The 27,511-nt window shown below is 34.3% G+C and overlaps 4 protein-coding genes and 1 pseudogene across 6 annotated transcripts; 1 reads left to right on the top strand and 4 right to left on the bottom strand.

The window, feature by feature from the left end:
- Window positions 1–1,442: 1,442 nt before the first annotated feature.
- On the bottom strand, window positions 1,443–3,859 carry LOC109171838 (putative uncharacterized protein DDB_G0277255). Its single transcript, XM_019320915.1, has 2 exons — window positions 2,256–3,859; window positions 1,443–1,670 (listed from the first exon to the last, which is right to left on the bottom strand). Exons 1-2 carry the CDS (start codon window positions 3,705–3,707, stop codon window positions 1,443–1,445), a joined length of 1,680 nt encoding a protein of 559 aa, XP_019176460.1. The 5' UTR covers window positions 3,708–3,859.
- A 2,677-nt stretch (window positions 3,860–6,536) lies between these two features.
- Window positions 6,537–11,198, bottom strand: LOC109172045 (zinc finger CCCH domain-containing protein 16). The gene is made up of 9 exons (XM_019321190.1): window positions 10,711–11,198; window positions 10,226–10,378; window positions 9,986–10,123; window positions 9,666–9,824; window positions 8,910–9,002; window positions 8,551–8,667; window positions 8,170–8,244; window positions 7,832–8,019; window positions 6,537–7,646 (listed from the first exon to the last, which is right to left on the bottom strand). Exons 1-9 carry the CDS (start codon window positions 11,092–11,094, stop codon window positions 6,704–6,706), a joined length of 2,250 nt encoding a protein of 749 aa, XP_019176735.1. The 5' UTR covers window positions 11,095–11,198; the 3' UTR covers window positions 6,537–6,703.
- Window positions 11,199–13,052: 1,854 nt separating this feature from the next.
- On the bottom strand, window positions 13,053–14,400 carry LOC109171837 (annotated as a pseudogene).
- On the top strand, window positions 14,373–19,558 carry LOC109172083 (WD repeat-containing protein 55). Of its 3 annotated transcripts, XM_019321248.1 has the most exons (16): window positions 14,382–14,602; window positions 14,678–14,710; window positions 14,819–14,883; window positions 14,994–15,081; window positions 15,176–15,248; window positions 15,901–16,007; window positions 16,720–16,762; window positions 17,078–17,134; window positions 17,265–17,341; window positions 17,453–17,501; window positions 17,619–17,665; window positions 17,754–17,827; window positions 18,031–18,086; window positions 18,200–18,323; window positions 18,686–18,753; window positions 19,229–19,558. In XM_019321248.1, exons 1-15 carry the CDS (start codon window positions 14,499–14,501, stop codon window positions 18,751–18,753), a joined length of 1,065 nt encoding a protein of 354 aa, XP_019176793.1. In that variant the 5' UTR covers window positions 14,382–14,498; the 3' UTR covers window positions 19,229–19,558. The 3 variants fall into 3 exon arrangements, with proteins under 3 accessions (XP_019176795.1, XP_019176794.1, XP_019176793.1); XM_019321249.1 differs by lacking the exon at window positions 19,229–19,558 and having other exon boundaries at window positions 14,381–14,602; window positions 18,686–19,012; XM_019321250.1 differs by lacking the exons at window positions 18,686–18,753; window positions 19,229–19,558 and having other exon boundaries at window positions 14,373–14,602; window positions 18,031–18,117; window positions 18,200–18,306.
- Window positions 19,559–19,619: 61 nt separating this feature from the next.
- Window positions 19,620–22,807, bottom strand: LOC109172082 (serine/threonine-protein kinase CDL1-like). The gene is made up of 7 exons (XM_019321247.1): window positions 22,330–22,807; window positions 21,800–21,984; window positions 21,510–21,708; window positions 21,079–21,242; window positions 20,892–20,996; window positions 20,568–20,690; window positions 19,620–20,262 (listed from the first exon to the last, which is right to left on the bottom strand). The coding sequence occupies exons 1-7, from the start codon at window positions 22,397–22,399 to the stop codon at window positions 20,026–20,028; spliced, it is 1,083 nt and encodes a 360-aa protein (XP_019176792.1). The 5' UTR covers window positions 22,400–22,807; the 3' UTR covers window positions 19,620–20,025.
- Window positions 22,808–27,511: the final 4,704 nt, after the last annotated feature.

Genomic DNA, 27,511 nt, shown 5'->3' with positions numbered 1-27,511 from the left:
GTTAGTAGACAGAAAATTTTGAAATCTTGAAGTTGAGTGCTGAATTTCAACTATTTATATTTGAGAAGGAAAATTTTACAAAAGTCCTATCACCTGACTTTTAAAGACTAGCTCTTTAAAAGTTTTAATTGAATAACACCTGACTTTTAAAGACTCTTTAAAAATCTTGATTGAATACCACCTAACCTTTAAAGACTCTAAAAATTTTGAATTAAATACCTCCAAATTTTTAAAGTTTATAAAAACCTTTAAAATTTTATAAAAGTCATGATTGAATACTACACCCCTTACTCAGTATTAGAATTAATCCTACAAGATCATGAGGATCACAATATAATTTGCTATTAAAGTATAACGTGTAAAACATGAAGTATAAGGCTTGACCCAATTGGTGTCTCTAGTTACAACCCATGAAATTAACTCTCGTTTCTTATATTGTGGACCATGGTCTAAAAATGGTGCCGTATTTTTAAGTAAAAAACAAAACAAAACAAAAAAGTAGTCGTTATTAACAAATTTCATATTTTTGTGTGTTTATAACAAAATGAAACTACAGTGTATCTAAAATGAAACTGACTCGGATGTTGTGTTTATATTATCAAATGAAACTGTAATTGAATTGAAATGATACTTTAGTTGTGTTGAAATGAAACTGTAGTATGTATAAAATGTAACTGAATAGCATGTCTCACATATTGAATGTATATTGTCAAATAGAATTGTAGTTGAATAGAAATGATACTTTAGTTTTGATGAAATGAAACTACAACATGTATAAAAAGAAACTGAATAACATGTCTCGCATATTGAGTGTATATTGCCAAATGAAATTGTAGTTATATCGAAATGATACTGTAGTTGTGTTGTAATGAAACTACAGTGTATATAAAATGAAATTGAATAAAAGTTTCACAAATTTGAATATATATTGTCCATTGAAACCATAGTTGAATTAGAATTATAATTTAGTATGCATGTAAAACAATTTGTATGGATTGATCTGATCCAATGCTTATGGTGTTCATCAGGGATTCTGAGTTTAATGGAGATTTAAATGATCTAATATTTAAGGGTAAGCACTGGAAGCTAGAGGGACAATGTGCACTAGAAGAAGGAAACTATCCATTATTTAGGGGGGTAAGAATATGCACGGGAAGCTAGAGGGACAATGTCCACTGGAAGAAGAAAACTATGCATTTGCAAAAGAGAAATTATGCACTTGAAGAAGAAAAGTGTGCATTCAAAAAAGGGAAATTATGTACTTGAAAATTAAAAATATATTTATATATGATACTACGAATTCTTTGTGTATTTTGTATGTATATCATGTGTATGAAATTGCATGAAAAATAGAGATAGAAGATGAGAGTACTCAAAACAATTTGTAGTATCATATATAAATATATTTTTATTTGTACCTTTCAAAAAAAATATTTTTACTTTTAAGTACATAATTTCTCTTCTTTGAGTGTATATTTTTCTTCTTTACATAATTTCTCTTCTTCAAGTGCACCTTCTTCCAGTGCACATTGTCCCTCTAGCTTCCAATGCATATTCTTATCCTTAAATAATGGATCAATTAAACCTTCTCTAAACTCAGAATCCCTGATGAACACCATAAGCATTGGACCCCATAAGCATTCGACCAATCCATACAAAATTGTTTTTACCTGCATAAGACCATTGAATTGAATTATGGAATATAATGAAATCCACAACAGAATGGAATGATCGATGGCTGAGAATGATCGCGGAAGCTTACTTAAATTTTTTATTTTAAACGAACAACTTAGAGGCTTAGATCTCACCCCATTTTTTACTTGGTATGTCTAACACAAAATACGCCTCTTATGACAATAATAATCTAACAAATTAAAGGGGATTATGGGAATAGTTATAAGTATTAAACACACTATGATGATATATATTACAGAAACAGGAAGATTGGCAACAGAAGAAAATTAAAGAAAACAATTGTGTGATCAGCTCATCATTCTTTGATACTGCACCATAGCACACATATATGCAGGCTTATAATCACCAAATTTATGTATGCATATACATATATATATATATAAAACATATAAATTGTTGGAGTGGATTGATCCCACCAACCAACAGAAGAAATCATCATCAGCATATATATATATATATATATATATATATATATATATATATATATATATATATATATATATATATCACTTGTCTTGCAAAGATATGACTGTTTCAAAAGCCCCAGCAAGTGCTTTCACCTTATTCTTCCTTTGTTCGCGAAGCTTGCTTGCAGTCTCCTCAATCACATCATTAGACACCACGCTCTCGTTTCTCTTCAGTGCCGGTTTACTGGCTTCTGGTGACGATGACTGAACAACAACAACGTTGTTGTTGTTGTTGTTGTTCTGATCATTAGTTATTTCCTTAACTTCTTCATCAGCTAGTTCCTGATGATGATGGTGGTTGTCTGGTTTCTTGTCTCTCTCTTTCTCTTTCTCTTTCTCCCTTTCCTCTTCTTCCTCTTCTTCTTCTTGGTTTTCTGCCTTGTCTTCACTGCAGTTATTATTATCACTGATGTTTTGCATAGTCTCATCATCTCCCACTTCTTCCACAGAAACTTCGTCATCTGCAGGTGTTGTTTCCTTTAGATTGTTGTCTTTATCTTCCACCTGTGGATGATCTTCGGGTGGTGGTATTGTGTCTGCATTTTGGCCGATTTCTTGGAGGTTTTCGGGGGCTGAGATCTCTCCTTCCTCAGTAATGGTGTCCAGAGGATCAAGAATGGGGGGATCTGATAGCAAGGAGGAGCAATCTTCAATGGAGTTGAGATTATCCTCCAATTCCTCATGATTATCTGAAACCACAACATTAATGTTTTCCTTTTCTTGTACTATTTTGTTGTTGTTGTTGTTGATTTCGGTTTGATTCGAATCGGGGTTATTAGCAGAAACCTCTGTATGATGATCTGGGGATTCTGGAACTGGAACAGATGGTTCTTGGTGATGATTTGAGGTTAGGATATGGATGGTCTCTGCTGGCTTCTTCTTGACTGGCTTCGGAGACAATAAGGTAGTACCAGGTTGTTTTCTGGTACTGTTTTTCTGTGGTGTCTTGGGGGTGGTTGGTCTGTTCAAAAGATGATTATTATGGGCAATGGGAGAAGGAGAAGAAGAAGAAGAGGATTTGGAAACTGAAGAAATGGATCTTGACATAATTTTGCCCCTCCTATCATTAGCTTCAGAAGTTCTTGTGGATGATTTTGGCTTGGAATTGTCCAAACTGGATTTTGTTCTGGAAAAAGTGGGCTTAGGTGCTAGAGAGGAAGAAGAAAGTGGGGAAGAAGAAAGTGGGGAATGTGGTGGTTGAATAATTGGTCTGTCAAAGGACTTTCTTCTGGCCGGCGATGGCTTATCTCCGGCGAGATTCCGGTGGGCGGTCTCAAGATTGGGTAGTAGTGGCTTATCCAGGGACTTTCTTCTGGAAGAAATGGGCTTGTCTCCGCCGGCGCCCTGCACGGCGGCGGAGGCGGTGGTGGGCCGCAAATAGTTTGGGACAGAATTATTAGCAACAGAAGAAGAAGAAGAAGACATTAATCTTGAGGTTGTATTGGTGGTTGTGATTCTTTTGTGTTGTTGTGGCATGGTGTTATCAGCTTGATTTCCTTTCTTCTCCTTTCCCCTCACTCCACTCTCCCTCACCCTTGTTGCCATCTTATATCTTTATATATATGTGTATATATATATATATACACTTTCAAACCTGCAAAAAAAAAAAAAATATTATTATTAGCTCAATATCAAAACTTCAAAGCATAATCTCATCAATACAATGTAGTAGAATTGTGTTACTTTGCTGGTACGACAGACAGCTCAATTAGTTTTTGAGTGGTAGATTGTGTGCAAGAATTGTATTGCTGTTCTACCAAAATGTAAACATATATATACAAAAGAATTATATGGTGTATATAGTGGTGTTAAGCTTTCCTTTCATATTTTTTTTTATAACAAAATTGGAGATCATTCAACACTTAGAATTTTATTTAAGGAAAATCAAACCCGACCCTTTGTATCTGAACCACGAATGGATGCATTGTATACAATAATGCGACTACATACTTTGTTCTGTATTAGAATGTCATTACTTTTTTACCAAAACTAAAACATACACGAAAAATCTGATCTTAAGGTATATGTTTGGACGACAAATTGCTGATATACATATATATGAGCACATACACGTTATACATACGCATTTAAAGATCAATGATAACATTAATAAATTAAACATATATCGAGATGAAGAGAGAAGTGATTATACCTTAGATGACACAAGAAAATGCCAATTAAAAGCGCATTCAATTCTTTGATGAGGAGATGAGGAGAATGCAAACTTGGGAAAAGGAAGAAACAAAGGATTTCAAAGAAGAGTGTATGTATATATTATGTTAAGGTACAAACACTGATGATAGGAGAGAGTATTATTTTATGTTTGATTTGTAGAATGAAGATATGATGGGCAGCATTGAATTGTGCGACAATAGCGCATAACCTGATACTCACCAATGGTTCATGTCTTTGTGGCCATCACGTTTACCATTCGTGATTTCATGTTATATATGGGATAGGATAATATATTTTTATATTTTTAGAAAGGATTCAAATATACCATTAAATTTTACACGAAAAAATAATTAAATACATGAATTTAATTAAAAATGTATAATTAAATATTTAAACTTGTCATTTTAGTGCATTTAAATTTAATATAGCGGGTTATCCAGCTGAAATATCGGTCATTAAGATTTCGGCAAAAATTTTAACGACCAACGATTGAAGAAGAAGGTGACGGTGGAGAAGGCGACCTGTCAATCATCTTCCCCAGTGGAGAAGATGACTAGCTAGCTAGTCGAGTCGCCTTCTCCATCGAAGGTGATTGGCAATTGGTTTTTTTAATGGCGGAAATTTTATTTTCGACTATAGAGATCAACGGTAGCCTGCATGGCATGTCATTGTAATTTTACCGATAATCTATTAGTTTACGATAAACATAACTTATTTGATTGATCTTGACAATTTCAAGTGTTTAATTGCATTTTTTTTTAAAGTTCAGAGACTTAATTATTTCCTTATAAAGTTTAAAGGCTTATTTTGTCATTTTCTTTTTTTTTTTTAATTTTAAATTGTTGTTAATTTTGTTTAACATCTTCAAAAATACCCACACTGACCATCACGGAATGAATTCGGTAAATGTAGGTGTAGGGGAATGTTGAGATAATTTAATATAAAATATAAATGGTATATATATATATATATATATATATATATATATAAAATCCACCTTATTATGAACATGTAGGTTTGACTTTAAAATAATTTTAGAACAATGCAAGTTAAGTTGGTTAGGTTGTTGACATAACCTATTGAAATAAATAAATTATTATTTATAATCTATTTATACTATATATAAAAACAAAATCTTGAACTTCAACTTCCCGCCTAATTTTTAAAACATATCTCTTTCTAATAAAAATATATTGTTTTCTACATTTCTATTCGTACTATAATTCTAGATTAAAATTCATATTCTTATATTATAAAATAGTGTAACACAATTCCTATTCTAATATATAATATATATAAAAACAAAATCTTGAACTTTAACAAAACAAAAACAACAAATCATATCTTTAATTATACTATATAATATTTGATAGTCTAATTTAAATAATTATATATCGATTCAAATATTCTTAATATATTACAAGTTTACAACAAATCCACTCCGTGCATCGCACGGATGAAAACACTAGTATATATTGTGATATTTATATGTGAAATTGTGATACTATTTAAAATAAAATAATTGTTACTAATGATAAATATTGTAAATACTTATAATTGAATTTGTGATAATTACAAAATGCAATTCTATTGTAAATATTGTAATACTTATATAGTTATATGTGAAATATTACTTATAAAAGAAATTGTAATACTTATTGTAAAAAACTAATACTAATTTGAATTAAAAATAAATTGCTATCTATGATAAATATTATAATATTTATATGTGAAATTGTTATACTTTGTATTATTTTGAGTAAAATTGATTGTTACCAATGATAAATATTGTAATACTTATAATCGAAATTGTGATACTTACACATCTAATTGTTTATAACCCAACCCGTCTCACAAAAGAGCATTATTGTGTAATCATAAATAAAAAGTACATTATTTTGTATACTATCAAATAATATATTTTTAGCATATTAAAAATTAAAAATGTACTTTATATTACATTATTTGAGTACTAAGAGTAAATTATTTTGTATAATATACATTCAATACACAAATAATGTACTTTTAGTATATTAAAAATGTATTTACACACCGTCTCACATAGATTTTGTCAGAAGTTTCTGCCTAAAGATTTATTGGAAAAGTAATAGTAAAAAGTGCTTTCCTTCTTGTTTTATTCATTATAACTACTAATGACACCATTAGGCTATTAGCATACCACAATTGAGGAAATAGGACTAAACAAATAAGAGCACATAACTCAGAAAAAGGCAGGGAAGAACGATTTCACATTCTACTCTGGTCTCATGCGTGTAATTGCGTATGAACAAGATAAGCATATGAATGTACAGAATCTATTTTCAACGTTTATCAGATAGTATATATATATCTCCACTAGCCGCGTTTTAAGAATCACCTTTATCACTTCTGCTGTGATGACTTCTGTGCTTTTTCTTACGCTCCTTATGGCTATAATCAGATGCCTTTCTCTTGCTGGATTCCACATGTTTCCCATATGCTCCCCACCTGCCTCTTTCATCAATATCTTCACCAGTGTGGTATCTGGGACTCTGGGATATGCTCCCCACATACCCAGAATGATCCTCGTCGGATCTTTTATATTCTTGAACATCATCGTTATCAAGCGAGACTTCATTCAAACACCTTGAGGATTTCCTGCTGTTTGCTCGCTGGCTATCTTTGACCCCAGCAGTCTGATCTCCATTGGCATTTCTACGAGGAGATTTGGTCTTGTTATCCCAATGATCATCTGATGATACAGACACAGTGTTTTGATATTTACTGGAGCTTCTTCCCCTGGCATTGTGGTGTGATTCTCTGTTTCTATCAGTACTGTATGCTCTACTTTTGCTGTATGCCAAATCATCTAGGCCTTCGGGTGCCTTCTTTACATGTCTTGTGTTCTTTGTAGTGTGTCCAAGTTCAGCATCCCCCTCTCTTTTTCTGCCAAACAAATCTGAATCTGAATCTGAATCAGAATCAGTGCTACTACTTCTGCTCTTCCCGTCATCACGACGATCTTGAGATTCTGATCTTTCAGACACCGGATGTCTTGATCTTTTCCTGGTGCTATCACAGTGGTCAAGTCCATCTCTATGTTTAGCCGACCAATGTCTGTCAGATTTGCTATCATCATAAGAGCTATTTTTATGACGCTGGTTAGTTCTAGAATTTCTCTCTTCTTCACATCTTTTCTCATCAACACCTTTGGGGTGCTTTCTATGTTCTCTTCTTCGAACATCGTGTTCCTTATGGCTTGTTAAACTCCTATCCTCTCTTGATCGAGACCATCGACTCTCTCTTGACTGAGATCTTTCAGAGTGATGCCTGTCAAATCAAAAACTTGTCATGCAGATAGATAAAATACGAATTGAAATACAAACAAATACATAATTACATAATCCAAGCAAAAACATACATACATACATACATACGGGGGTACACACACACACATGTAGAATAAAATTCATCAGACCTGCCTACATCAACTGTATATATCTTTGCTGAAGTACCTGATATGTTCAGAGTCTTCTCGCTCAATTTGCCTGTCATAGATAGACTCTTCTGAATAGCCAAACAATGCAGCCATCTTTTTTATCCAGTAATTTGGGGGTGGCTTATCCCAATCTGCCCATTCATAATCTCCACCAGGGTTTCTGAAACAGTGGATAAAATTGCATGCTGTTCCACGAGAACATGTCTGGCAAGACACACCCTTAAGTTAATGCATAGTATGTCAACAGGGAACAAAGAAAGAATGGGATCAAACTTTGCAGAACCATCAAAATAAAATTGCACCACACCAGGATATAACAATTCATAAATATATACTACAGAAATTGACGCTTACCTTAAGCCTTGATTTCATAAACTCCCCACATATAGCAACCTTCCATCTTGTCACGCTAGCAAATTCACATATAATCTATACAGAGCAAACCATTAATTACTAATGAAGAAAATAACAATGCTTAGCTTTGTATACTTGCTTGTAAACAGCAAATAACTTATTGATATGGTTAAACTATATATGTCGTATGCACCGTGCACACTAACACTGTCTACTCCCGGTCCCAGGAGTACACAAAACAAATCCAATAATCAAAATTGTGTGAAATTCTCAATGCCAGAAATTACAAAAGCAATGCCCCTGCCATTAAGTATAGCAGTCTTTTCATTTTGATTGACAAATAGAGCATTATCAGTCTTGAGATAAGTGGAGGGTATCTACCTGTTTGCCAGCAAAATAACGACCATTTATAGAATGATAAGCAAGCACAGCGGAATCCAATGATTTATAGTGCACGTAGACATTCCCCCGTAAATGGGATGAACTGTTTCTGCATACCTAAATGAAAAGTACACATTTGTTACACACCCAGGTTGCAATTGAATGCATGTTAGCACAGCAGAATCTACTGATTTACAAGTGGTGAGGCCATGCTAGCAAACTTCCCTGGTCCCAAGCATGACAAAGCAACTTGATTCATGATTATAACATAGACATGAATCATTATCATGAGCTAAACCTTTACTTGTGCAAATATATGTATATACACATATATGCAGCACATGATATAAGTAACATACCTTGAAATTTACTATCTCTCCAAACTTCAAAAATTCTGTATGCACATCCTCATAAAATTCTTCATAACAATGTTCAACCTCCTCATCTGTGCACTGGAGAGCAAAGAAGTAGCCAAGAGTGTCCGTATAAGCATATGTGGAGCGTAAGTGAAAGCAGCAAACCCAAAAAAACAGAAGAAATAATCAAGAAACCATACACAAACAAATAACTGAACAGTGTAAATATATAGCATTCTTCTAACTCAATATTGCTGCATGTAGGATACAGAACTTTTTAGTCTTCAACCCAACCATTGCGAGAACCACGTACCTCCATTGTTTCAGGGCAGTAGTTCTGTTCTAATCAAGTTAAAGAATAAACAAAAAAAAAAAAAAACAAAAAAAAAAACAAAAAAAAAAGGTAAACTTGATTCTTAGAATTAAAAATTTTTATTCAGGAACCAAACATTACACAAAAGCCATTACACTAATGTTACTATATAGTGAAGGTGGAAGTCAAATTTTATATATGCATTTTGAGTTTGTGAAGCCAAAAGCTGAACATATATTACAATGGTCAATGGACAACAGAAAGATCAGTATAACCCAGCCAAAGCATGAGCACCAAGATAAATTTAAAGCACAAAGAACATGAAAGCATGCAAAGTGTTCCTTTGATCAAGAAGAAACTCCATTTAGGTATTATATCTGACAAATGCTAAAGTTTGAAAAGTAAGCATCAGGATACTTGAGCCACATGAAGACTTCATAACAGACCTCAAGCCCCTCATCTTGCTCCCAGGCAAGGCCAGGTCCATTGTACATGTTTTTCACAAGTAATGTGCAGGATTTGTCAGGATAAAAGTGAATACGGCTGCAGTGTGCCCCAAAGCGACAAGCTCCTGTTTTGATGTGGAAAGGACAATGAGCTTTATCCTGAAATAAGATCAGCCAAGGGATGAGGCATAACTGCTAGAAAGAAAGGGGAAGAAAAGAAATTGGGATGAGGGTGAGATAGGCTTAGGATTTAATATCATTTACATGAATAGATGTATTATCTGGGGAAGACATACTAATAAGTAGAAAGGAAAACCTACTTGTTCTGTCCCAAAATTTGGAGTCTGTTGAGCAACATTTTCCAACAGCCCTTGTGCTGAAAGTGTGGAAGCATTATTGTATTCGTCAAAAGCTTCAGATTGTGGAGGTAAAGGATTTGAAGTTGGCCTAGACGGATCCTACATAAGCCCACAATAACCTCATATCAGTATTTCACAGGTTCAACATGCCGCATAGAGAGCAATGGACAAAATGTCTGGAAGTAAAATAGTAATTGCTACCTCTTTAACGGCCAGATGTTCCACATCTTTCTTTTTCACTCTAATTCTGTTTTTCTTGACAATTATCTCGTTTCCTTGCCATATGATTTCAGGAGGCCCATCTTCTACATATTCCCACTCTTCATCGTCCTTTTCTTCGTTTTCACAGGCAGCCTATTGAAGGTTTTTGAGGTAACAGTAAAATGTCATCAAATGAGCATAAGTTTAGAGAAAAGGAGGACTTAAAATGCAATGTGTATGACTATCTGTCAATCTGTTTCAATATCATAGAATATGTTATGCATAACTGTTCTAAGCAAGCTCTTTCCTAACTTGCTTTCTAGTTTGTGTTCTGCTCATACCAGGAACCTGATTTCTTTGCATTATTCCAAGGCAAAAATTGGCAAAACTAATAGGTGACTTTCAAATTTTCCATACATCGATTAAGCACAATAGGGGCATGAAATGGACTGTGTATAGAATGGTGATTGGCGAAGAGTGCAAACCTGGTTTTGTTTCAACCTCTCTTCTTCTTCAATAGCTCTTATCCGCTCTTCTTCTTCCTCCTCAGCTTTTCTGCGAGCTAGTTCCTCGAGAAATAGCCGCTCTCTCTCCTCGAATTCCTTCCTTTCTCTCTCTAGCCTCTGATTCTCCGCCTCCTCCTCCAGCTGAATCCTGCGCTGCTCCTCCGGATCGTTGATGCGAGCGTCCTCTTCTATTCGTAACTTCTCCGCCAGCTCCCTCCTCTTCTGCTTCCTCTTGTCCTTCTTTGCCGCTTTTCTCTTCTCCTTCCTGATCGCACATGTCGTCTCTGTTGCTGAGCAACTCAGCATGCCCTCCATGGATTGCTCGACGTCTAGTTCATTTGTATTCAGATCTGTCATCATCATCTATGGCTTTGGCTCCAAACACACTGTCGCGTTCAACTCCCAATTCACACCATTTGCTTCAGCTTTGCTCGCTATATTTAATTTGAGAAACAGGGTTTTAGGCCAATTTGGCCCAACAGATATACGGAGTATTTAAAATAAAATGATATTGTCGGGACTTGTTTGGTTAGCGGAAAATTTTTTAAGAGAAGTATAATTAAAATTTCATGGAAAAACAATTATTAGGAATATGAATTTCGTTATTTGGTTGGTGGAAAAAGAATTGTTGGAAATACTAATTTATTGTTTGGTTAGATTTAGAATTGTAAGGAATAACGAGTATAAAGACCTATATATCCCTACAAATTAATAAAAGTAATATAATATAATTAAAATAAAATAAAAAAAAAAAAAGTAAACAAGAGTAAAATAGGTATTCCATCTCATTTTTTCTTCCTATCTTCCATGGAAAACAAAATCATTGGTCCAACCAAAGATTTTGTTTTCCTCAAATTTGAGGAATTCATTTTCCAATGAAAAATGAATTCCATGAACTAAACACAAGAAAACAACATTTTCCTCCGCTATAAGGATTTTCCATGAACCATAGACTATAGGGGCTAGTGTTCCATAGACTACAAATTTTCATCAAAATTTGTCCTGAGAGAAAATTTCAATTTTGGTCACATGATTATATGAGCTTTGTTAATTTCAGCACATAACTTTCAAAAGTGTTAATTTAGTACCTTGAGTATGTAATTTTTGTCAATTTTGATTACTCTAGCCAAATTTGGCCGGAAAAATTTATTCCAACATTTAGTCTATAATCTGAAAGGCAAAATGGTCTTTTTATCCTTTTTCCTAATTGTTGTTGACCCGGTTCAGCTTGAAGAAGAAAAAAAGCAACATGACAGAAGGCACAACGTCGACGCCGATAAAAAATCCTCATTCCTTCGCTTGTTGTTCGCGAAGAAGAAGCGCGGCGGCAAGGACGATGATGAGGAAAAGAGCGACATGCCACTCTCGACAATCATTTTCCAAAACTTAATCTCTTGTGGCACCGTGGATACTAATGATTCAGCTGTTTTGCCGATGCAACGGCACCAGTCGCCGTCCTCCAGCAACCCGTTGTTGGATAATAACGCCCAAATCTCGCGCGGAGATATGTAACCTGGAGAAGCTAAAGTCGAACCTGGTCAAATGTGTTTGAACCGAGTCAACAACAATTAGAAAAAAGGATCAAAAGACCATTTTGCCCCTCAGATTATAGACTAAATGCTGGATTAAATTTTTCCGGTCAAATTTGACCGGCAATTTGACCAGAGTGACCAAAATTGACAAAAATTACATACTCAATGTACTAAATTGACACTTTTAAATATTATGTGATGAAATTAACAAAGTCCCTATAGTCATGTGACCAAATTTGAAATTTTCTAATATTATCATTATTATGTGTCTAAAGTTAGAAATTATAGAGTAACAATTTTGTATATGTAAACAAATTGGATTCATTCAAACAATCGTACAGTTAATCGAATTGAACTTTTTCTTATTGGTCCGTTAACCACAAATTTTTTAAACAGAATTTGAACGAGTTGATATGCATTACAAAATCTTGAAGCGCAACAGCCATTACAAAATCAAGTAAAAATGCTAAGTGAAAACATGCAAATCAAATACACAACAAAACAAGTTAACAAAATCACACGACAATCTTATTGTCTTAATACTCTTGAAATAAATAAATAAATACACGAGTAAATACCAGCTAAGCTCCCTCGAGTTTAGTTGTTCCGTCATCAATGGTCCTAAACTTTTATTTCGACCTTCCGTCATCCTCCGAATTTCAAAATTGACTTTCAATAGTCCTTCCGTTAAGTCTGTCTATCTCAGCCATGAAATCTTAGGACATAATAGTCTTTTTGTTTAATTCCCCCCAAACAGGAATTGGAAACCAAATTCTATGAGACCTGAGACTACTCTAAAACAGAATTTAATGGGGGAAAGGTGAAGTACGCCGCAATGTCAAGGAAATGCTCCAACGGCCACGACGGCTTGAACTTATCGCTCATGTTAAACATGGCCCCGTTCAAAACGACGTCGTCGAAGCGCCGTTTCGGGGTGGAATCGCTGCGTTAGAGGGTTATGAGCAGAACAATAATCCCTCGTAGAGGAACGAAGACAGCTTCAGCGGCACGTGGCAATCACGAAACGAGTCGAAAAACGCTACACAGTCGTCGACGACGGGGTTGATATCCGGTATGTGAGCCTTCAGCCCCTCGGTGTAGCCGTGGCCTTGGTGGTCGATGGCGCAGACGACGAACCCTTGCTTTACGATGTGCATGACAGTGAGTTGGATGAGCCAGTTGGAGTCGTCGGTGAAGCCTTGGACGATGCAGACGATGCCAATCACCTTTGTAAGAGGGAATGGGGTCCACTAGTGGGGTGAACAACTTGAGACCGCGAGGATTGGTGACGAACTAGGAGCCGTGACTCACCGAGTGGCGTGAGTAGAACTCGTCGGCAGTCAAGGAGCCAAATGGGCTCTCATAATTCGCCCCCCTCCCCCCACCGGGGTGAGGTAGTCCGTCGGAGCCCGGAGTCGAGGAGAAGGCAATCAAATGACACTGACGATCGTTTCATCGATGTTTTTTGCCATAATATGGTGTGAATTTCGCCGAAACCCTAGTGACTTGTAATTTATAAGTTACCAACTGGTTTTCGAGCCTTAATGACTCTAAAATAATATGTTTAAGGGTTTAATTAACTTTTGAAAGTTTAAGAGTCTAATTGACTTATTGAGTAATGTTCATGGGCTAATTTGACCATTCTCTCTATAAAATTTAACATGTACTTTGGTCAATTAATTAGTAAAACTATATACATAGCAATCAAAGTTGACTATCAAAGATTAAAAAAAAGTAGCATTGAAAATATGTGTTTTTTTTTTTGTTTGCATTAAAAAAAATATAGATTAATTTTTTTCATCTAATTAATCTTCTTTTGATTATTTAGAACAATACTGAATATTTTAATTATGCTATTGCATTATTGAGAATGATTTAGATATGATATTAGTATTATTTGTCTGTACTTTTATAATGATACAACTGTAAATTACTTTACAAATATTATACTATTATTATATACTCCAAATAAAATAAGGGTCAAATTGGTCAATAAATATAAATATATAAATATAACCTAAAAAGTACAATTATACTACTTAAATAAAAAAAAAAAGGGACAATTACACATTTACACCCTTCTAACAATTCAAAGAAATTCTAAAATACATGTGCAAACTGCAAAGCACAAAGTCATACTGAACACACGGGCACACGACACGGCACCATAACATCAGGCCATCAGCCAGTGTAAAAATTTCCAAAAACCCTAGCAAAACCTCTCGGAGCACAACAATGGCTGCGGTGGAGATAGATTTAGAAAAGCTCCCGTTCGACCTTGATTTTCATCCGTCTGATAATCTTGTCGCTACTGGTCTAATCACTGGTGACCTTCTTCTGTAAGTAGTTCTTTACTAAATAGATTCCCAAGAAGGCAAAAGAGATAAACTAATCCGCTGAATTACTTAATGCAGGCATCGTTACACCGCGGATTCTCAACCTAAAAGGTACGATGAAAGAACGTGTATCGTGCATATACAGTTGTATCATATCTTTTTGCGGATTTATTTTTACTTATTGTAGAGGATTTTGATTTTTTGTTATATGACTTGTAGGCTGTTCGCGGTACATGCACATACTGAATCCTGCAGAGCGGTCAGATTCATCAATGATGGACGGAGTAATTATGCTAATTTACTTGTTTTCCCCCCTTGTTTTCCCCCCTTGTTTTCGTGCCAATTGTGATAATAAATACTAAGCCTCATTTTATTTTTAAAAATGGGTGTTCAGCAATCCTAACGGGATCACCAGATTGTTCTATCCTTGCTACTGATGTTGAAACTGGATCAGAAGTTGCTCGTGTGGAGAATTCTCATGGGTGGGTTATAGAAATTTAGAGCTGATGCCTAGTGAATAAGTGTTATAATGGTATTTACTTGAGCTTTCATATTGGTTTTTCCCTTTGGATGCAGGGCTGCTGTTAATCGAATTGTCAATTTAACGGAGTCAACCGTTGCCTCTGGGGATGATGAGGGTTGTGTAAAGGTCAATTTTGAATACCCAAACATTGAAACAATTAGAAAACTAAAATTTTAAAGTCCAGAACAACTAGACATTGTGTTTTTTTGGTTATCAGATATGATGGTACTATGGTAGGTAAATACTGTGGGTTAATAGTTTGTTGAGTGTTCTTTGAGGTGTCTTGATTTATCAAGTTCATTTAAATATTTTAGCAGCACATCCATATCTAACTTTAATGCAATGTGCTGTGTGAAGGATGTTGACTGCCAAGTGAAGCTTATAAGATATGATATCAATATATGATTGCATGTGAGTGCTGTGTATTAACAGTTTGTTGAGTCTTTGTTGAACTGTGTCCATTTATCCAATTTATTTGATTATTTTAGCAGTGCAATTGTTTTTTAACTTTAATGCAGTATAATGCTCAAAGGATGTTGACTGCCTATTTGGCTAGTCTATTATTAGTATCCTTTCCTATACAGTATGCTTGTAATCCCCCTTTTTCTCGTAGGATAAACAAAACTATTTTAGTGCTTTTCATTTGAATACCTCTCTTTCTTTTGTTTTCTGGTTCTGTTTCTACATTTGAAGCATAAGATTACAGTTGCTGAGTGTTTTTAACTTATCAAGTTAAAGTGAAATTTTAGTTATAATTTCTAATTTCACCATCATATAGGTGTGGGATACTCGACAAAATTCGTGCTGCAATTCTTTTCAAGTCCATGAGGAATACATTTCAGATATTACTTTTGCACCTGATTCCATGAAATTACTTGCGACAAGGTAATAATGACCAATGCTCCTTTTCTCTCTTTCTATCTCAGTCATGACACATTTCTAAAGGTTTCTAGTGCACCTGTTATTTAGCATTATATTTTGACCTGATTTTAGGGGACACTTTATTTATTCACTTTGGCTTTAGTTTAAGTGCCACAGGTAGTGACAGATAAATCAATTGATAGGCATAGTCATGATAGGTCTGGTCAGGCACAGTTAATTCTTCTAAAGTGGTTATCATATAAGGATGAAAAATAAACAATGTCACATTGCTTTTGTTACGGGGCCTGGTGGTTAGTTACCAACTTCCACAAAGTTGATGAGATGCCCTATGGACCTGATGTAGTTTATGTATCATTTTAATATCTTCTTTGATTAAGTATATTAACTTATTGTGTTTGTTTGGTCAACTATAGTGTTAGAATGAGAGTTCACTGTTCAGATAGAGGGGAGAGGGTAAAATGTGCTCCATTTTTATTATATAATATGATCACAAATTTCCAACTTTTTGCATATGGTTCTAGAACCACTGGCTATTTTTCCCTAAATAATTGTCTTCATGTGTTTTTTTTTTGTGATATTTGTCTGTTCTTGAGCTTCAAGTCCCTCAGTCAGCAAATCTTCATATTTTAAATTGGAATGCTGTAGTTGTTTTATTTGACTTTGATGATGATCCTTTTTTTTTTTTTTTAATTTTTTTTTTAATTTTAAATCTCAGTGGTGATGGGACTCTCTCTGTCTGCAACTTACGAAGCAATAAGGTAATAATTGGATTTCTGCATTTCACTTTTTATGCATATATGTGGGTATCGGGTACTCGGGTGCTAATTCCCCAACTACATTGATAAGATGATGCTCTCTAATGATTTAAATGAGTCATTGCTTTTAATGATCCATTTCGAAAGATTTAAAGATGTGTACAACATGAATCATGAGAATTTTAGTTCTGAATTTGCATGAGAATTTTATTATTATTATTATTTTATATATATATATATATATATATATATATATATATATATATATATATATTTTTTTTTTTTTTATTTTTTATTTTTTTATATCTTACCTCTTAGGTCCAAACTCAGTCAGAGTTTTCTGAAGATGAGCTGCTTTCTGTTGTGATTATGAAGGTAGATATCTTTTTTCTGATTATATTATTTCATTTTTTTTTGGGGTGGCTTTGGCATTCCAATCATGTCAGAGCAGCAGGCTGTTTAAATAATTGCCTGTATTTAATAATACAACTCTCTTTCTCATCAGAATGGTAGAAAAGTTATCTGTGGGACTCAGGGTGGAACTCTGTTATTGTACTCCTGGGGCTTCTTTAAGGATTGCAGGTATTTCACCTTCAGGAAGAATAAGTGAATTAGACTGGAAATATTGGATCTCTCATCTAATTGTTGAACTTGTTTGAACTCATTCTAATTTTCTTGACTTTTATTTTCCAGTGATCGGTTTGTCGATTTGTCACCAAACTCGGTGGATGCACTGTTGAAAGTGAGTGTTTTTCGTCTGTAGTCTATAATAAGGATTCGGATTTAACAAAGTACTGAGTAATCAGTAACTGATTCTATATTCGAAATCCAATAATTTCCAATTGTTCCTATTGTGAAGCTTGATGAAGATAGAGTAATCACTGGATCTGAGAATGGACTTATCAGGTGCGGAAAGCTGCTTGACATGTTTGAATTGCCAGTTCTACATGTCTAAATTAAACTGTTATTTATTATCCTCTTATTTTCTCTTTAGTTTGGTGGGAATATTACCAAACAGAGTAATTCAGCCAATTGCCGAACATTCAGAATATCCTGTTGAGCGTCTCGGTATGAGCTCATTTAGATCTTACATTCTATGTTAAGTTTTGAGATTGAACTGGTCTCTAACCTTGGATTGGTGTTTTTTTTTTTTTTTTTTTTGTCAGTGACATCTACTAGCATTTGTTTGTCTCCATTTGGTCAAATATTTTTCTGATAACTTGGACTTGAGCCAAATTAGTATTTGTAACTTCTGCTATTCAATATTGCAGCTTTCTCTTATGATAAAAAGTTTCTTGGGAGCATATCACATGATCAGACATTGAAGGTCCATGCGTCTCTGTTTGTTTATGTTATTGGTGATTTCTATATGCTTGTCAAATGTATTTGTCTTTCCTTCTCCCTACCTATCTCTCACACTATTCTCATTTTTGTATACAGCTGTGGGATTTGGATGAAATACTGTCAAGTTCTGGAGATACCACGAATCAGGCAGCTGAAGCTGATAGTGATAGTGATAGTGATGAAATGGAGATTGATGATAGTATTCCAAAATCATCCAAAGGTCTTACTTATATTACATATTTATGTCACATTGAAGTCATATTTAGGCAGTTACATACACAAGTTGATCATTTTAGCTGATATTATCTTATTTTCTGACCACTGCGGTTGTTGTTGGATACATGTAATTAAAATTATTATTTAAGGTGTTCTCAAATTGGAATAATTGAATAGGTGGATATCACTCCTACATCATTAGTTAGGAAAATGCTCCCAACTCTGAATGTCACACACCTTGTTTGTTTTGTTTTGTTTTTTTGCCTATCTTCTCCATACTAGCCAACTATTGTTGCTGGTTAATCGGTTAATCCCAACTTTTGCTACCCTTGCTTCCTAATTCAAATACTGCTGCACTCTTTGCAGGAAAGAAGACGAAAACCACAAGTAAAGGGCAAAGCACAAGTAGTTCAAGCTTCTTTGCAGATTTATAGGTAAATGATCAAATTTAATTACTGAGTGCGAAAATGTCTTCTGTTGTTTGAAGTGGCATGGCACTTGAAATCATTTTTGGTTCAGTGCTTGCTTATGTGCTTTAAGTTTTGGGATAATGATAGCACACTGCTTTGGATAATGGCAATGATTAACATTGTGATCTCCAATGCATTGCTTGTGCTGAAAGAGTATTTTGCGAACCTTATTTGCTAGCTTTCATTTAGAAAATTAAATAAAAATTAATATTCATATTTGATACGGAGTATTATTTATCTTTTTTTAGTCCTAATTTGTTCATAGTATGATGACATATCCATACACAATAGGTAATTATATATATAGCCATCAATTCACTAAATTTAAAAGAACTTATTGCAAAACTTGAATTCAAGTAGCTTTTTAAAATTTAAATTTAGCAGATTGATGGTTATCTGCTATGCTAATCTAACAATGACCAAACATTTATTTTACCAGGTTGATCAAGGGTTAAATTGCTAAAGTGAGTCAAATCTTGAAAAATAGCTGGATTTATTATTATCAAACAAAGTTATTGAGTTCTTACTTTATATGGGGAGTTCTCACAATGCTTGTTGCTCTAATCGAAGTCCCAAACCTGAGATGAACCTTGGGCTTCCTGCTACTATCTCAAAATTTTGTTGTTCTATAGTATTATTACTATTAGTCTTTAGATTTAGATTTATTTCAATTTCATAAAATTAAGAGTTACTCTGTATGTGGCTTATAAATCAGTAAATTGCTGTGTGGTTTGACAAGGATTGGTTTATGAAGCTATTACTTGGTAAATGGTAATATTGTTCTTGTAGGCTTTTCAGCATATATATAAAACCACACCAAATTAAGAATCTTAAAAAAAATTCCTTTATTATTCTCCATCGTAGAAGAAGAATTCAAATGAAACAAGAAAATGTAGCCTTGTAGTAAGAAAAGTACAACCAAATGTATGCACTGATTTACATCTTTTTGAACCCAAAGAAAAAGCAAGAAAGATATCTGCAATGGTATATTTCAATTGCAATAATATTAATGGGCTTGAAGAGTGGTAAGCAATAAGTTGATGAGAATTATCACCACTATTGATCTTGACATTTTGAGCGGGAATCATTAAATTATCAAGAAACTCATCTTCTTCCTGTTGATATGAAGGATTTTACAGTATTATTCTTGCATGGTTGCTACTCCAGAGTCCATTTCTGACCTGGCAATGCCAATCCCTGCTATTGGAAACATCCATTTCAACATCTCAGATCAGATCAGATCATTCTGAATGCATGCATAGTCATTCCCAGTCCTCTTGTGTTTGTGTAGAGAATGAGTTGAAGTTCTTTTACACATTCCTCCATTGATGGTCTCTCACTGCTATCGGTCCGGACGCATCGAGATGCTAGGTTTGCAAACATGGTGATGGACTCCATTGTGTATGAGCTTCTGCTCATCTCTGGGTCTATCACTTTCCTCAGTTTCCTCCTGTCATTCAAAATGTGCCTCACCTATAATAGTCACAACGATTCCTTAGTCAACCTTGTTTTTTAATTAGAGTAATGACTTGGTAGTTACAACTAGCAAAATGAGCTTTGTGTTTGTGTTTTGGCCAGTAGCCCCAAGTTCGCCTTGCAAGGTGGACTTGGGTTCACAGAATAATTTGCCGGAAACTAACACCCTGACCTAACCGCCCTTATTTAGTTGGTAGACCCAACCCATTTTGAAGCTCTGTCTAAGATATTCTACGGTATTAGTTTTTAGGACTGGTTTAGTCATGATCTAGGATATGCTATGGTGGATCAAGTGTCATTACCTGTAACACCAGATTTTGATCATTTGGCCCAAGATTGAGGTCAACTGCCCTTCGCCCAGTCAGAAGCTCAAGCATCACAACCCCAAATGCATATACATCACTCTGTAAAGTGAGTTTTCCTGTCTGTTGCAAAAGTAGACCAAATTTGCAAGTGAACAAACAGCGATAAACTTGCAATCTTCAAAACTTAAATGGAGTTAATTTTACCTAGTGTCCCTTGACTTTTTTTTTTTTTAATTGTCAAATTTATAGCCAACTAACATATTGGGTAATAGAATATTAAATACAAAAAGTTGTCTAAACAGTTAACGGCTATAGTTGTACCAGTGTATACTCAGGATCAAAATAACCAAAAGTGCCAAGCACTCTAGCAGTGACACAAGTTTCTTGGCCTTCTGGCATCAACTTTGCAAGTCCAAAATCCGATATCTGCACAACCAGTCAACAACGATTGTAAAATCTTTATTCGAGATCTAATGAAATTAAACACTAGAATATGCATGGGATTAACCTTAGCTTCATATTTGGTACTCAAAAGAATGTTGGTAGATTTGAAGTCCCTGTGAACTATAGGAATCCCAACAGCAGAACTTGAATGGAGATATGCAAGCCCTCTTGCTGCCCCAAGAGCCACCTTTAGCCTTAAAGGCCACTCCATCTTCACCTCTCCAATCCCTGCAGTACAGTTGTTAGAAAACTAGGAGAATTGCATTTTGAGTTAAATTAACAAAATTGCAATTTTTTATTTTTTATTTTTGGGTTAGACCACGAGGTGTCTTGAGTAGGCCCTAACTGTACGAGGCACATTTAAGCCCGAGGAACAAAGTGCTGGCCAGATTGGTTTTCCATACAAGATGGGGTTCAAACTCCCAACCTCTCGACTACTAACGCCAACCAAGTTGGTTAATTTTAATTTTTTTTGGGTGAAATTAACAAACCAACCATTTAAGTGATCTTGGAGGTTCCCCTTGTGCATATATTCATAAACCAGAAACCTTTGCTTCCCATCTGCACAGTAGCCTATTAAAGACACCAGATTGGGATGGTCCAGTCTGCTCAAGATATCAACCTCCACTCTAAATTCTCTCTCCCCTTCTGCTTCTTTGGACAATGGTAAGTCCATCTTCTTCACTGCCACAACCTTCAAATCCCAAACACAACTGCACTATCAGATAGCTAGTTCAGTGATGTATGTATAACTATATATCTTCACCATTATTCATTATACATGCCTCTCCAGACCGGAGCGTTCCCTTGTATACGCGACCAAATCCTCCTTTCCCCACCAGGTTTTCGTCCCGGAACGAATTCGTGGCCTCCTCCATTTCTTTGAGAGTGAAAACTGATGATCCATGGCGCCGTTTTGCAGGTGGGTTCTGCTCTTCATTTAGCCAACATTCTGCAGGTTTATAAACCCCTGAAACACAACAACAACCACATGAGTCCATTCGCCTTCTTGGTTTGAGCCGATCAGCTATGGAGTAACTTAGGCCAGTTTATGATCCTTTGCTGGTTAAGGTCACAAGGCGGGATTCAACCATTGCACATTCTCAGCTGCGAATTTTCCTCGTCACTCAAAAAATTAAAAAATATCACAGACTTATTGCCTCTGTCAGCAATGGACAACCTAAACTGATTTACCTCCCTGTGGTCCGTTAGGATCACAACGAGATTTAGTCCATCCAGGTTTTCTCATCACTCAAAAAAAAAAACATCATGGTACCAGAAAGAATTTAAAGATGACAGGAAGCAGAAAACATACAGGGATTACTCTGATCATCAGACTTGTTCCTCCTGCGCTTGTTCCAAGCTGCAACCAGACCAAAAGGCATGATAACTTCTCCTCTTCTTCTTCTTCTTCTTCTTCTTGAAATAGATACAACTATTCTTTTTATCAAGAAATGGTCAATAATTCAGGAGAAAAAGAACCTGTACACAGCTTCAGATACTTGTCTGAGGTTCAGATGGAAGCACGCATAAATGTGTTTTAGTACAGAAACTGGAAGGTATAAGCACGTATGAGGATCCAGCATTGGAGTATGTATAAAGCATATGATGATATGATTGTCCCGTGGGCTAGCTTAGTTGGCTCGACTGATATTTTAAAGTTTTGCTCCAAAAGCATTGAGAGACCTTGATCGATCAGAACAGATAAAGACTCATTGTGTGTATTGTGTGTAAAGTGTATAGGTAGAAGTGAGAACTTTGGGACTGACGGACCCACAATTTACTTCGTCCAACGACTCTGGGGTTAAGCTGGGATACCTAATGTATATATATAAAAAAATATTGGTTTACTTTTGAAAAATACTTTGCAGAATACTTCAACCATCCAACCACCTGAACTTCTTTCTCACTTGAAGGATAAGAAAATAATGAGCAGAAAAAAAATGGTTGGTATACTTAGCTTGTTGCTTAACTTCCAATTGCAAGTTGTGGGGGTACTTGGGATTATTTTTGAAAGGGAAATGGAAGCTGCCACCTCTCCTGATGTCATTCTTTTCCTTCATAATTACTGCAAAAGGCAGTTGTTGAGGGGTCACTTTTGAGATATTCCATAGTTTAATTTGTGTAATAATAATAAATTCTTATTCTGCCAATCTTCTTTTTCTTCAATTCCCTAAAATACTACCTACTGAACCAGTGAGTTAAGCCCGTGCGGACCTTATTCTGCCATCTATACTGTATGAGATAATGTTACTTGCATCAAATCTTTTCACAAATGATGTGACTTCATCTAAGTTTACAAGAAAAACCAAAATTACCTTACAAAAAAATCTTTTAAGTAAATAAACCAAAGTTATAGGTATTTAATTGTATTTTGTTTTTTTTTTTTTTTTTTGGGACGATGAGGAAAACTATAGAAGAAGGAAATCGCACTAAAAAGACCCTGTGTGACAAATTTGACCAAGAAGATATTGGCAACAATTGAATTGCGAGATCATGCTTCATCAAGTACAAGAATCATTTGGAAATTAAAGAAGAATCACGCTTCATTCACTTGAGTCACGCACTCATTTTGAGGCATTTAATTGTATGTACTCTTCCCTCAGAAGGTTGAATTCCTAATCCTAAGGGCCCCTACACCCCGACTCAATAGAGCATTTGGGAGGATGTAAATTACAATGACTCAATGGTTTACCAAACATGGTCAAATGTCGGTGCGCACAAGAGATCTGTCAATTTTGTGCATAATCTTCACATTGCTTGCCGAAATTGAAACCTTAGTATCTTCTTCCAAATACTGCTTACTGAATCAGTGAGTTAAACTGGGGCGGGCAATATGTAGTGAAGAGTCGGGGCAGGATGTTTTTAATGCATTTTAAGAGGAAAATACCATTTTCTCCAAATTATTTGTATCCAAAATTTATTTCGAATATTATTTGGCCTAATTATAATGTTCCAACCCCTTTTAAGTCCAATCTTAAATTAATCAGATGGGACCACAAGGTTTGATGAGAAAACAAATTGTTGCAATAAATGTAGAGCTTTTAGCATTAACTTAAAGATGATAAACTAACTTCTGAAATATAATAGGAAATGCAAGTATCATTTTCCCTTTTAACTAATTAAATTGTATTCTGATTGCATTTAAGCTGTGGCCTGTGTGTCTGCAGTTAGAAGTTTAAGGCAATTTATAAGTTTTGACTATTTTCTGAAAACTAAGTAATAAAGAATTTTCTTTGATTTATGGACTATTTGAAGGTGTACTTTAGGTAAAATCAATTAAAGGATGTGCTCTGTCTCAACTAATTAAAATGGTAAGTCGATAATTCTATTGTATATTTATGTTTATATATTATATTGTTCTAAAAGCCCCTCATGTCATGAGTTGGTTACTTTTGACGAGCTCCAAACAACACGTGAATCATAGACTCTTTTAATTATCAGGTGAAGAGATTTGACCCATGAACATTGGCATGAGGTTAGCTCCGATACCAAATTAAAACATGTATTCTGACTCAACTAAAAATCTAAGCTGATAATTGATGTATTATATTGGTCAACACGATTTGTGACTCTAGCTGATAAAAAATCACAAAAAAATAAACTAATATAGATTGATCATGGGTAATACAAGACTTTCTTGAAGTTAAATGCATAGAATCTTTAGTATTGATATTCCCGTCCAACATCAGATGTTAGTTGGAATTTTCGTCCAACGGAACCTCCACTCTTTGATTACTCGATACTGGTGACTCACAGCCTCCCTCTCGCCCAAATGAATTGTCAAAGTTGGATGGAAATTCCAAATGGTAACCCACCAGTTCTAGAATGGAAATTTCCGTCCAACTTTGACCCGTTGGACGGAAATTCTAACTAACATATGATGTTGTACGGAAAATTCATACGCTTTAATATCTAAAATTCCTCCAACAGTTGGTAAGAAAATCTATATTTATATAAATTATTTTTATTATTTTGATCTTGGTATAATTTTGTTTTACTTGCTGTCAATACATTCTATCATCAACAAAGTAATGTATACACGATCTAAATTCAAAATAAAAATATATTTAAATATCAAATTATTTACAAAAAAAAGATAGTATTATGTGCATAAATATTTAAGCAATGCATTATTGCCATACACGCAAAAAAAAAAGAAGTCATAAAAACATGAGGGGCTTGTGTTTCATCATTTAGTGGGGTGGAGTTGTTGTTTCAAGTTTAAAGAACTTAACAATTCAGGATTTGTACTGAACTGTGCAAATATAGCACCTATCTTTTTAAGTTCTTCTCGGATCAATTTGTTTTCTTCCCGACACATTTTGTTTTCTTCCCTCATTTGTTGGATTTCTACCATCAAAAAGTTGCATTTGAAGATGACGCTCCAGCTTGAGATTTTGATTTCTTTGAAACTTCAGTTGTATATCCGAGCCAAAGCCATATAGTTGCATATGAATTAGGTAATTCACGAGAACTCATGTTAAATGTGTACAATTTAATGGCGTGAGAAATATTTTATTGTTTAGAAATAATGAAAATGTCAAAATTAAGCGTTTATATGTAGTAATAATTAATAACAAAGATGTGATTATGTAACTTTGTTCGTTTCTTATACTTATGTTGCAGCTAGTGCTATATTTCAAATCAACACCAGGTAATACAAGTACTAGAATAGGATAGAGTCATATAGATACGATGATAATGCTTTCATCAATCAATATATTTTAGTAGTAATTACTACAATGTAATGTCGTATATAAAATATTGTAGTTTAAAAATAGATCCACGGCTAGAGAATTCGTCATTTTCGACCAATATTTTCGTCCAATAAAATTATTGTTTTTTTTTTTTTGAAAAAAAACAACTATCGGATGACGGGATAATTGGACGATAAGTTGGTCGAAATTTCCGACCAACATATAAATATTGGTCGGAATTCCCATCAGTAATGCAATGATGAAATCCATCAGTAAATTTTTCCATATTTTAATAATCCATGTTAAAAAGACATCAAATATAAGTTTGAACCTCAAAAAAAACTTAAAAGTCTTAACCCTGATGGTACTGCTAGAGTGCTAGTAAAACAAAGTTTATGAACGTTTTTTTTTTTTTTTTGAAAATAAAGTTTATGAACTTATTTTGAGTTGGTTGTTATGTGTACAATATTTGTTTGCATATTTATTTATATTTATAATTAATTATTTTACTTATTTTGATTATGATTTTTATTTACAAAGAGATTATTTTTTACTAAAATATATTTCAATTATTAATAAGAGTTAATGAACGATTTGGTCCCTCAATTATTAGCGAATTGTCAATGTAGTCACTCGATCGCTTATTCATCAATTTGATCATCGACAAAAAGCAATTATTTTCGGGAACCAAATCGATGAATAATCAACTGAGGGGCTACATTGACAATTCGCTAATAATGAATGGACCAAATCATTTCTATTAATACACATACATGAATAATTCAAGGTGAAAAAAATATTATAAGCATATAGTTAAGGAGAAAAGTGTCATTTTTTCTATTTCTAAATAATTTAAACTATTTGTGTCCTTTATATTATGATTTTATTTATTTTAAAATAAAATTTACAATTAAAATTTATATAGTTGTTTAATTGTAAAGAAAAAAAAAACTATAATTGTTTGGCCGAATGTAGGTGACAGGCTAGGGGATCTTAAAAATTTATTTGGAGTAAAATTTCGGAATATATTTCCTCCAAAATAAATATTTTTTTCTTTGATGAAATTAAACACCTTTGTTAACTTCATTTGCTATAAAATAGTTAAACATAAAAAAAAATTAATAGAACTCTTTCCATAAAGGATCCAATGAAATCAAAATCTGCTTTTCATTAAAATATCAACTATACATACATGTTTTAATAAGGCAGCCTAGCTTAAAACCAAGCATGGGCAGCATATTGGACGGCCGTTGTCACAAGCTACATATACTTGTTTATTTCTATTTAAAAAAAATGCTAAGCGCATTTACAAGTCACCGGGGGAACCTGCTTGCCGGTTAACGTAGGTTTCACATTTGAACAATTAGTTTTTGCAGCTCCTCCTTTGAAGGTCAAATTAATATCACCAATTTCAACTTCTTCACATTGCACTCCACTACTGCATGCCCTTTATGTCCTTATAGCTTACTTTGCTGATCTTTACTAGTGATGGTTTCTACAAATAAATATAAAACACACTATGTCTTAATAAAATCATCCCATCATCAAGAAAATCTTAGCAAAATTAAGTTGACTTACACAGTAGGGTAATGTGGGTATTATATACCTGTTTTGAGCATTCATTATTTGGGCATTATTCTTGATCAATCACAATTGAATTTTTGACATCTTCCATGGTTATATTCTCATAATGAATGTCACTAACGCATCCAGGATGAGAATTAGGCCACGTTTGTTTTAATTCTAACACCGTTATCTGTACCAATAAATTTACAGTCTTTAACAAAGACACCCTTC

This window comes from Ipomoea nil, unplaced genomic scaffold (assembly GCF_001879475.1).
Source record: "Ipomoea nil cultivar Tokyo-kokei standard unplaced genomic scaffold, Asagao_1.1 scaffold0382, whole genome shotgun sequence".
NCBI classification, from domain to species: Eukaryota; Viridiplantae; Streptophyta; class Magnoliopsida; order Solanales; family Convolvulaceae; genus Ipomoea; species Ipomoea nil.
The sequence above is the reverse complement of the archived record's forward strand: the minus strand, read 5'-3'. Positions and strand labels throughout refer to the sequence as shown.

What these genes read in the sequence shown, in the direction of transcription:
- LOC109172083 (XM_019321248.1), top strand. Translation starts at nt 14,499, where the DNA reads ATGGCTGCGGTGGAGATAGATTTAGAAAAGCTCCCGTTCGACCTTGAT. An exon ending in ATGATGAGGGTTGTGTAAAG is followed by an intron (nt 15,249 to 15,900) that starts GTCAATTTTGAA and finishes ACCATCATATAG; the next exon opens with GTGTGGGATACTCGACAAAA. An exon ending in TTTCTGTTGTGATTATGAAG is followed by an intron (nt 17,135 to 17,264) that starts GTAGATATCTTT and finishes CTTTCTCATCAG; the next exon opens with AATGGTAGAAAAGTTATCTG.
- LOC109172082 (XM_019321247.1), bottom strand. Translation starts at nt 22,399, where the DNA reads ATGCCTTTTGGTCTGGTTGCAGCTTGGAACAAGCGCAGGAGGAACAAG. An exon ending in TGATGATCAGAGTAATCCCT is followed by an intron (nt 21,985 to 22,329) that starts GTATGTTTTCTG and finishes GTTGTGTTTCAG; the next exon opens with GGGTTTATAAACCTGCAGAA. An exon ending in GTACCAAATATGAAGCTAAG is followed by an intron (nt 20,997 to 21,078) that starts GTTAATCCCATG and finishes CTGGTTGTGCAG; the next exon opens with ATATCGGATTTTGGACTTGC.
- LOC109172045 (XM_019321190.1), bottom strand. Translation starts at nt 11,094, where the DNA reads ATGATGATGACAGATCTGAATACAAATGAACTAGACGTCGAGCAATCC. An exon ending in GAGAGATAGTAAATTTCAAG is followed by an intron (nt 8,668 to 8,909) that starts GTATGTTACTTA and finishes CTTTTCATTTAG; the next exon opens with GTATGCAGAAACAGTTCATC. An exon ending in GTTATTTTGCTGGCAAACAG is followed by an intron (nt 8,245 to 8,550) that starts GTAGATACCCTC and finishes TGCTCTGTATAG; the next exon opens with ATTATATGTGAATTTGCTAG.
- LOC109171838 (XM_019320915.1), bottom strand. Translation starts at nt 3,707, where the DNA reads ATGGCAACAAGGGTGAGGGAGAGTGGAGTGAGGGGAAAGGAGAAGAAA. An exon ending in GCGAACAAAGGAAGAATAAG is followed by an intron (nt 1,671 to 2,255) that starts GTGAAAGCACTT and finishes GGTCTTATGCAG; the next exon opens with GTAAAAACAATTTTGTATGG.